The 10,432-nt window shown below is 40.3% G+C and overlaps 1 protein-coding gene across 1 annotated transcript; it reads left to right on the top strand.

Annotated features, from left to right (window-relative positions):
* Positions 1-2,662: 2,662 nt before the first annotated feature.
* LOC115777120 (cellular retinoic acid-binding protein 1) lies at positions 2,663-10,252 on the top strand. Its single transcript, XM_030724957.1, has 4 exons — positions 2,663-2,878; positions 5,095-5,273; positions 5,454-5,567; positions 9,932-10,252. Exons 1-4 carry the CDS (start codon positions 2,809-2,811, stop codon positions 9,980-9,982), a joined length of 414 nt encoding a protein of 137 aa, XP_030580817.1. The 5' UTR covers positions 2,663-2,808; the 3' UTR covers positions 9,983-10,252.
* The last annotated feature ends 180 nt before the right edge of the window (positions 10,253-10,432 follow it).

Below are 10,432 nucleotides of genomic sequence, written 5' to 3'. Positions count from 1 at the left end.
AGACCCTCTGGCAGTCTGGCTATCAATTTCTTGAGATAATTTGGTAACACTGCACGCTGTGCTTCCAGAAGCAGCTTCCCCAAGTTGGATCGATTTGATGGCCACTTTTTAAGCCGTTTCCACAACAGCTCAGTCGGAGTGAGACCCCCAATGTCTGTGATGACCACTCCTCTAAACAGGTCTGAGCCGTGCTTTGGATTGTTAGGCTGTTGCAGGAGGGTGCCAATCAAGCAGCATCCACAAGGTATGGCAAAACTGAGTGACAGACTTCCTTTTCCTCCTTTTATTTCCCACCTTACCACCACCAAAGCAGCTCCAAACCATCAGGATTTCTCCAGCATGATTACAATTTACACCAAACACTCCTTCAGTTCATAAAGAGCCCATTTCTAAAGAAAGAAAGAAATTGTCCACACCTGTATATGGCACAGTTTCTGAGTGAATTGTCCAGTTACATTTAAACCCCTCAAAATATGAGAATGTGCATTAAAAATTCCTCCAACAATTTTGTTCAAAGCCTTGAATTAAAGCTGAAAGTTTGCACTGCAGTTCTTCACTCGATTGTTGAAGCGCACAGAGCCAAACACTTCTGAATGTTTCCCTTTTTGTTTCAGTTGAGTTCAATTTAATGCGCATTCTCACATTTGTTGTATGGCCACTTATTAAAATTGATGAAATATGTTTGACTTTATATTTCTATATAAGGGTTTTTTTTTTTTACAGAATATGTTAAACATAGAAACATTATATTCAAATTCAACTGCCCGTGTGCAGAAAGAGGCTTTCTGTGATCTTTAATATGGCAACATTTCGAAAAATGTCAATATTGTGCATTCCTGTGTACTGTCCTCAGGGAGTTCATTGTGCAGATAAAGAGGGTCTGAGGGGAGAATGTGATTCTGTTGAAGTTAATGTGTTTCCTTGATGTTCTCCTAACCAGAGGGCGTCCATAGATCTTATCCAAGGTGACGCACTGGCACCAAAGGTCATATCTCATTATGTTAGTTAGATAATGAGATGAAAGGATCTACTGAGGGAAGTCCACCGGGTTTAAATGGTGTTATTCCTGATAGAACGGCTATGCAAATATTTTAGTGTGAAGACTATAATCCTTTTTATGATACTAAAAAAGGGTTGCTGTACATTCACAAGTTCTCATTTCCTCAGAAAGGTCACTGGCGGCCTATACGAGTGAAAAATCCCGACCCATTAAGAGCAGATTAAACTGATTACAGCACCAATTCCACTGACACACACGTTAAAAAGCTAAATTTGCATGAGCTGGACAACAGATGGCAAAAGGCAAGGCTCTTACAGCACACTCTCTTCCCCCTAAGCCTGTCACACATCCTCCAACTGTCTCTCTATGCTAAACAAAACGTTCACTTTCCCTTTTGAAAATAAAGCCACCCAGAGACCAACGGACAAATCTACTGATGAATGAAACAAACAAGGAGGCCTAGTGAAGACGGCAGAGGCCTCCTTTGAGCTGACACTTCCTGGTGGGATGACAGAGTGCTCCCTGTTCTGCGCTATACATTAATTATCAAGTCGTGTCTGGGAGGCATTTTGTCAAAAAGATTGATGAGGGGCCGTCAGACGGAGAACAAATCTGACTTGGCCAGGGTTAAAGGGAGGGCCCCCTCATTCTCATGGGATGTATTGGTGGTAGCTGTATGTGTGTGTGTGTGTGTGTGTGTGTGTGTGTGTGTGTGTGTGTGTGTGTGTGTGTGTGTGTGTGTGTGTGTGTGTGTGTGTATGTGATTGAAGGCACGGACGCATTGAAAGCATCAACATGAGCATGGTACTGAAAAGAAGGTTACAAAAGAATGTCGTGTATTAAGATATGTGAAAAGAGGGCAAATAATCATAACAGATGAGTTTTATTAATTATGTAGATGTCTCATCTTCAATATCAGAGAAATGATGAGATGATGATGAATCAGTTGTGCGTCTGGATGAATATTTTGTCTTTAGAAGACTGGCCTTGGTGTGATCTGTAATGTGATTCCTCTTCAGTCTAATAAAAAAGACATGCGAGACATGAGATGGGGGTCCTAATTGAATCAGCCCTCGTTTCTATCGAAAATAAAGGTGATGTAGTCTCATGTTAACCTCAGCTGTCACCGTTTACATACATTGAATGGTAGATAAACATCTGGGAAACAGTGTCTTCACAAATACTGTGGACAGTTTTTTATTGTATTGTAACAAGTTTTTACCAAAGAGCTTTCTGGATATGTCTGACACTATTGCAACCACACTGACCTCTGCAGAAGTGGGAAAACAAACAAACAAACAAACAAACAAAAACTGAAACAAAACAAAAATGTGATTTTTGCTACTTCAAACAAATCCTTTAAAATTGGACTTGCTGCTAAATTATCTGAGTTCACTACATGAGTTCACTACATGAGATTTATGATGGCACTCTTTGTTTAGTCAGCTCTGAGAAATTTTGAGAGAAAGATTTTGTGTTTCCACTGCCGATGAGATGAGACAACCTTCCCACTAAAAAAGCAGTTTAAGGTCATGAAAAGAATTCTCTAATCAGAGCAAACCATCAAGTGTGTGTGTGTGTGTGTGTGTGTGTGTGTAGGTGTATAAATGTGTCTGTTGAGGGGGAGAGGAGGCAGAGGTCGAGGGGGTTTGGTCTGCCATGTGGGATCATTACACATAGGGAGGAGAAAGGGAGGGAGCACAGGGACAGAGGAAGAGAAACAGAGAGAGAAAGCCTGAAGGAAGGCAGCAGAGGAGACAGAAGAAAGGAGGCATCAGCTGACACACAATCAGAACCGCTCGAGAAAAATGCAGAATTTCACGGGCACCTGGAAAATGAAAAGCAGCGAGAATTTCGACGAGCTGCTCAAAGCTCTGGGTGAGGACAAATAACTCTTTCTTATCTGAAAGTGTGACTGCATCCAAAGGGTTTTTCAAAAAGAACTGAAAACGAATTCAGCGTTCTGGTCAGTGGTGTATTGTCTGTTATTACTGTAGAGCCCGATTGAAAATGCATGCAAGCTAACCCATGATGAGGGAATAATTTTTTGTGATTTATAAATGTAAAAAAAGGCTCAAGTCTACAACTAGAAACTAGAAACACAGGTTGTGGCAAAAGACTGCTTAAATTCATAAAAACTATAGGCCATCTGCCAGTTCACATATCTTTAATTTTAGCTCGGTTATAGCAGGTGTTTTGCTGAGGTTTATTTTTTAAATAAAAGCATATAGTGACAGGAGACAAATTCAACACTGAAACAACCACCTTGCTTTTTGTGTACTTGAGCACTGTGGAGTACTTGAGTACTTGAGTGGAAACAGGCTGAAGTATTCTGTCATCTAATTGTTTGCACTGTGTCAGAGAGGGTTAATAGTTTTCCCACTCATTTAGAGGATAGAATCTATCACGTATTGCGGGAGAGCTAAACAAACCAAACGACATCAGCATTCCTCCATCTCATCACCCTGTCACTGCACTCTCCATATTTGCAACATCTGCTGATAAAAACCTCAGCTGCAGCTGCTGGAGGCGCCTTTTTTAAAAATATTTAAACCTGCAAGATTGGACTCTAATATCTCCTCCCGACAGCTAAAAGGTGATGTCTTTTCATTGTGTCATGACTGAGATATGCGGACAGGCATCTTCTGCCTTTATCTTGAAACATGAGCTCAGACTTTTGTTCTTACCATCCTTTTATCTCAAAAGAGACATAGAAAAAATGTAAGGTGACAAGTCAATGTCAAACAATAGAATTGAGAGAAAGTAGTGAGAGGTGGGATGTAGATGTGTGAATTTTATTAGTTTACTGCTCTATAGACTCATTAGCACTTTTTAATATATGTATATACCAGAAAGGCAAGCAGAGGCAACAAAGCAGAGAGGCAAGGGCAGAGATCACTTTTACTTTGGTTTTAAACTGATGTCTATTTTTAGATTCTACTGGGCAAGCAGGGCTTGCCTTGCTTGCCATGACTTAGGCAATTATACTAAAAGGCTAATAAAGGCATTGTATTCTATTTATATACTGTGTTTGTGTAGAGAGAGTGTAGCCCATGTGTTTTGATTGTTAGTTACAATCATGCTACAGTCATGTTTTTTGAAAAGAGGAGAGGTATAATAAAAGAAAACACCAAAAGCAAAACACAAGTAGAGCTTTAAATCATCTGAATGATGAGTCATTTTGGTTCTCTTTTTAACTCTTCTTCTAAGGCCTGTTTGAGGGTAAAACTTGATTTTAGGGCTCAAAGGAAAATGGTAAGGGTGTGGCATTTGGGTTTGACGGTTACATTTAGAGGGTAAAAGACCTGGAAAGGTTATGCTGAAAACCAGGAAAACAGACAAGCAAAATACCGAAAAAAGACAAATCTCTAAACACAGTCACAGCAAGAAAAAACATATGGTTTTCAATGAAAACCTGACAGAGACTGAGAGCAAAGACACAGAGACTAAATACACACAAGAAAAAGGAAAGGTAATAAAGGAAGGTGAACTTAATCAGACACTAATGAAGGTGAGAAAAGAACAAAGAAGGGAGATAAATAACACAGGAAACCACGAAAGGGTCTAAAATACAAAATAAAAGGAAGTAAAGTGAAAGACTGACCTGGATCAGACAGAGGGGAACACAGTAGGTCCATGGAGAATAAAAATACTCAGCAAAGCAAAAACTGAGTATTACAATAAATAAATACATACAAGAATCAACATTCAAGAACACAAAAACCAAGAACTGTTTGTTGTGATTTGGTGCTATATAAATAAAACTGAATTTAATTGAAATAACAACAGAATCATGAATTATACAAAGACCATGCACTGATGTCAGCGAAGGCCCTTACAAAGATAGCCAACCAAACAGCCTGTGTGTGTATGTGGGGCCCCTCCCCCTACACACAGAGTGGAGCAGGCAGCAGGAAACTGTTTTAGCCCAAATATGAGACCCTCTCACCCAAACAACCAACCTGATCCTGCACTTCCCTAGCTCCCAGCCAAGCTGGAAGTATGATTGGCTGTTGAGATAGGTGAGCCAGAAGGACTGAGAAGTCTTCAGTTATAAGAATGAGTCTCACTGGGAAATTGGTGTGTACTTTCAGGTGTAAATGCCATGCTGAGGAAGGTAGCTGTGGCAGCTGCATCCAAGCCTCACGTAGAGATAAGACAGAACGGAGAGCACTTCTACATCAAGACTTCAACCACGGTGCGCACCACGGAGATCAACTTCTGCATCGGCGAGGAATTTAATGAGGAGACAGTGGATGGTAGAAAGTGTAAGGTAAGTGAATTAACCAGTCAAGATAACAATAACAGCAGTAAAAAAAAATGGCTAAAAAATGCAAAAGACACTGGTGTGACAGGACACAGATATAAACAACCCTCACATCTGTGCTAACAGCCAGGTGAAGCCAAAGTGATAAAATACAGGAAAGCTCATTAAAACGATGCTTTTTGACAGAGTTTGGCCACTTGGGAAACAGAGAATAAGATTTACTGCAAACAGACTCTCCTGAGTGGGAACGGCCCAAAGACCTTCTGGAGCCGGGAACTCAAAGGGGATGAACTCGTATTGGTGAGCAATTTTTCCTTCTTTTTAAGTTCATACGCTAACTAGAAATATGGCATCAGATAGAAGGGCGTGTGCAGCTGCAGTGTATAAAGAATGGATTCTGCTTATTTGTCTTCTTCAGATCATCGAATTTGTTTTTCTTTGTAGAAAGTTCCTTTTTATGAAATTGTGGCTCCCAAACATTGAGTCTGAATAAGAATTAGCAGCACTGGACTTTCAAATCTCTCAGCAGATGAATGAACAGATGTTTGGATGTATTGCAAAGTGGGATGAGGTGTCAGGTTTGGAGGTCTTTATTCACTTGGGCAGCTCTTTTTTTCTTTTCCTTTTTAAAACAAAACCACAGTTCTGATAGTTGAGCAAAGCCTTTTCTTAAAGGAATAGTTTACCATTCTGAGAGTTTCTTGACAAGACTTGGAAGAGAAGGTAAATACTTATATGTATCACAGACTGTACATAAAAATACAGTTGTGAAAAACTAAGTACACCCTTACTGCTTCCACAGGAATTAAGAGGGTAAGTAGCAGCTAATGAGAGGTACTTGATTAACTGATCATCAGCCAGTGTGAGCACCTCTATAAAAGCAGAGGGTTTGGCAGTTTGCTGGTCTAGAGCATTCAAGTGCGTTAACACAGTGCCACAATCTTCCCATGAGTGGACGTCCCAGCAAATTCACCCTGAGGTCAGACCCTGCAATGCTCAGAGAAAATTAGAAAAAGACTGAACAAGTATGGCTGCCAGGAGGAAGCATAACGAACACGGCAGCACAGCTTAGGTGTGCGAAGTTGTATCTGAACAAACCACAAGACATCTGGAACAATGTCCTTTTGGACAGATGAAACCAAAGTGGAGATGCTTGGCTGAGTCAGCCAAAATTCCTCCACAGCAACGAGAGAGGCTGATAAAGTCATACAGAAAACGATAACTTCAAGTTATTGTTGCAAAAGGTAGTTCTACAGGCTCTACAGGCCCTAGGGGGCCTATGTGCCTGGTGTGTGGGATGGGGTGGGTATGATAACACGCTGTATATATTTGGCTTTTGTGTTGATCGAAATAAACAAAAAACGAGTCTTTTAAAGCTGTTAGCTCTGACTTTTTCTCCCCACTAACAGCTTAAAATAATGAAAATAATTCGTAGCTCAATCTGTTACAAAAATCAATATGAATAGCCATCAAAAGTTTCAATCTTTTCATTCAGCAATTCAAGCCACAGGAAACAGCAGAAGCAGAGGCTCGAGGGAGTTCATAAATGGGTGGCGACACCAGATGTGCAAACGTTAAAATGTCTACCCGATAGTTTTCAAGAATACTGTGTAGTTCATGGGAAATGTTTATAAGCTCTTTTGGAGCATAAAAACATTTTTGGAGAAACCATCCATTCCTGTCTCTTTAGAAGGGTGCGTCTTTAAGACATCACATCATCATGATGCATTACTGAGCCTTTCATTGGATGTGCATCAAGGACAAAACAAATGCCATCCAAAGAAAAGTTTGTCTAAAATCTAAATATTTTTTTTTCCCTTGCTCCTTTCATATTCATGACACACAAAGAAAATAATTTGTTAGAGTCTGAAGCAACTCCTATTCAGCGGACCCACAGAAAAACTTGGTGTATATATCAAAGGGGCAAATTAAGATTTCACTGCCGTGTGTTCGCTGTTGCATTCCATCGGAAACACTTCTCTCTCCAGTTCCTGGCAATTTAAAATCGCTAACACAAAGCAGTTTTCCTGTAAACATCTGGTCCTGGGGTTTATTGGCCAGATGGACAACAAAGCTGTGTCCAGTTTGGCTTTGATGGAGCGCTCCTCTTTACTGAGTGTGACTCTGCGGAGAGGCAATCAGGAAAACCTTTGAGAGGGGCTGCTATTTGGATTGAATGCAGGTTTTCAAACGTGAAATAAAAGCTTTGAACGGACCAGGTCTGTTTTTTATTCAGGATGAGGGTGTGCATGTCTGTCCACGTTGGATTGATGGACTGTAATCTAATAGGCATGTGGGAATGAATCACTGTACAAAAATGTGATTTTTCAAAGAAAAGATCATGACTTTAAGTGCGATACTGGTGAGAAGGGAGAGATCAGACAGATTCCCTGCCGTCCGCAACTTAAGCAAAACGCCTACATACTTCATCTCAGCTAATGGATTGTTTGGTTTTGAAGATCTGATGCTGGAGCAGATAATAATGAAAGCCCATACAGACTGTAAAATAAAACCTACGACATGAGCTGGGGTATGAGCTCAGTGGCGGTATCCACACAGCCATCACCTTGAGAAATATTAAAGATAAATATACAATATGATTACAGGCAGAACTGTCCATATAAGGTATCTCAATCATACTGAGTGTCAGCGTATTGTGAACACAGATTTGCTGGTACTACAGCTACAGCTTTGGGATAACAGGGATTACTTGTACATACATTGACCTCGTTATTTGAGACAACATAAGGAGATCCCCTTTAAAGGTGTGTATATTTTTAGGCGTGATAAAGGGAGTGATTAAGACAAGCCCAAATGGCACTGAATTCAGCGTAACTGCTGCCAAACAGCCTTCAGAGCCTAGTTAAATAATTATGAAACAATCCAGCCCCTGCTTTGCAGAATCACGTAATTTCCTCAGGGGCCAGTGGTCTGGGGTACAGCTGCAGAGGACCGTTTAGTCAAGAAATCAATGAGTTTGAAGCAAAAACACAGCATTTTGGCTTTGCCTCGTGAGGCTGTCATTTCTTTCAGACAAAACGTCCTTACATCTGGTGGCTCCAGCTTCCTTAATGGGAATATTTAGTTTAGTGTCAACACCAGTTCTCTTTGAGTTCTGGACTATTTGCCAGACAGAAAGCGATCTGAAGACATCGCATCAATAAGATTCAGATTAATCGGATATGAAAATAATTTGTTGCAGCTCTAGTCTGAGGATAGAGGAGCCTTACTATTTCACAGTAATACGCAATAAATAATAATGTATACAACATTTGGAAGGATTCTCAAAAGCTACAAAAACTGAATGTGAGACAAACGTTTATCCTTTAGTGTAAACAGAAACAAAACAAAACAAAACCCATATGCATGCGGTTGATATAAAGCACTGGCCAGCAGATGAGGAAATGAGGCTCTCGGGGAGAGATGGATGAAAGTGCAGCTTAATGAAGACTCCATGTGGCGGCTCACTGCATTCACTGTCATCTAAGATGTGTGGACTATAATGACAGTCAGGGCAGTCTACTGTAAAAATGGAGAAAGGGGATAAATGCTTAAAATAACAGAAAAAGCACTTCCACCTGTCCACGTGAGGAACCTCACGTATGTCCTCTTTCATTTCAAAGCCAATAATATTGATTCGAAAAGATGAATCGAGTCTTGCATCGACTCCTTTGTAATGGTTCCGGAGCTGGGAGAAATTGCGAGGCTGTCTGGGGGTCCGGATCTGTGTGTGTCCTCCTGTAGGGTTAATTGGCCTCATTGATCACACTGTGGAGAAGTGCCAATGAACCCCGGTGTTACCTCCAGTTAATGTCTCCCTCGGCATCACGCCACGTGCCAGATGGAGTCGCCTCAGCTCAATTTTTCACAGCTCCGTGCTTCTTCTCTGTCCTGCCACGCAGCTCCGCTTGGGATATTGATGATGTGTAGCGCTGCAGTTGGCCATAATGCTCCGCCCCAGGGACTCCCATAAATCACTGGGCTTTGTCATACACACACACACACACCCCTACAGCCAATACCCACCCCACCCCACCCCAATATCAATTTTTGTACATCTGTTTCTTTCAGCAAAATATCAAAATAAAAGCATGCCACAAACAAGTTAGGACACTGTGCTGCAGAAAATGAGCACTTTGAGTCATAATAAAACAAAAGTTACTGCACAATATGTGGCTAAGTGTGAAAATCAGACAGTGCTTCACTGAAGTGACTCACACCTGCCTGACATTAGCTTACATTCATTAGACAGGCTTTGTTCTTTATAGTAAAACCCAGTTTGAGGAATGAGCTACACTAGTAGAGAAACTTGAAGTTCTTGTGATGTTATACCGCATTTATATTTTTTGGTACAAAAGAATAAATATTTAATTTTTGTTAAACAGTTCTGAAGAAGGTGATGGTAAGATATTATATATTTGGTTTTTATATAATAGGTTGGCTGTAAAAAGCACAGTTTATTAGAGAAGAGCTGAAAGATGTGGTTTTATTTTGATGATCTTAACATGATCCTTTTTATGTGTCCTCAAATTTAGAAAGTAATATTACTACATATTACTTTATATATTATATAGTATTTACTATTATATAGATCATGTTAATCAAACATGGCAAAAAATACTGTTAATAAAGTGATTTTTTTTTCTTTTCAAATCTTGTTTCAGATTTTTGGAGCTGATGATGTGATCTGCACACGGATCTACATACGAGCATAGGAGACGTCCACGTTCTTCTGATTTCAAACTTCACTCAGCAAATAGAAACCGCCAATAATCTGTTTTTCATAGCATGTTGTTTCTTTGTGTAAGCCACTATTTTAGCAGGATGTTAGTGCTTTCCCCCCCCCTTTTTGTATATATTTTTTAGCACTGTGAAGTGAATCTTTAATATGATTTCTTTTATATACAAAAAAGCAGCAGTAGTAGTCCACACACTAAATACTACAGGGATAATCTGATGAAGAACTCGATAGTGTCAAACTTTCCCTTAATAAAGTTTTTAAAACAATATTCACTGAGCTCACTGAAGGCTATTTTTTTCAAACCCTTAAACCCTGGGTAGTTTGCAATTTCTGCCTAGGGGGGGGGGGGGGGGGGGGGGGGGGGAACCCCATGGAGGCCATTTGAGGAACCAGTCTGAGATCATTTGAGTTTTGTGAAATGGTG

Source organism: Archocentrus centrarchus, chromosome 3 (assembly GCF_007364275.1).
Source record: "Archocentrus centrarchus isolate MPI-CPG fArcCen1 chromosome 3, fArcCen1, whole genome shotgun sequence".
NCBI classification, from domain to species: Eukaryota; Metazoa; Chordata; class Actinopteri; order Cichliformes; family Cichlidae; genus Archocentrus; species Archocentrus centrarchus.
The sequence above is the reverse complement of the archived record's forward strand: the minus strand, read 5'-3'. Positions and strand labels throughout refer to the sequence as shown.

Coding starts and splice junctions, on each gene's coding strand:
- LOC115777120 (XM_030724957.1), top strand. CDS start 2,809: ATGCAGAATTTCACGGGCACCTGGAAAATGAAAAGCAGCGAGAATTTC. Junction 2,879..5,094: donor CGAGCTGCTCAAAGCTCTGG/GTGAGGACAAAT, acceptor GTGTACTTTCAG/GTGTAAATGCCATGCTGAGG. Junction 5,274..5,453: donor TGGATGGTAGAAAGTGTAAG/GTAAGTGAATTA, acceptor GCTTTTTGACAG/AGTTTGGCCACTTGGGAAAC.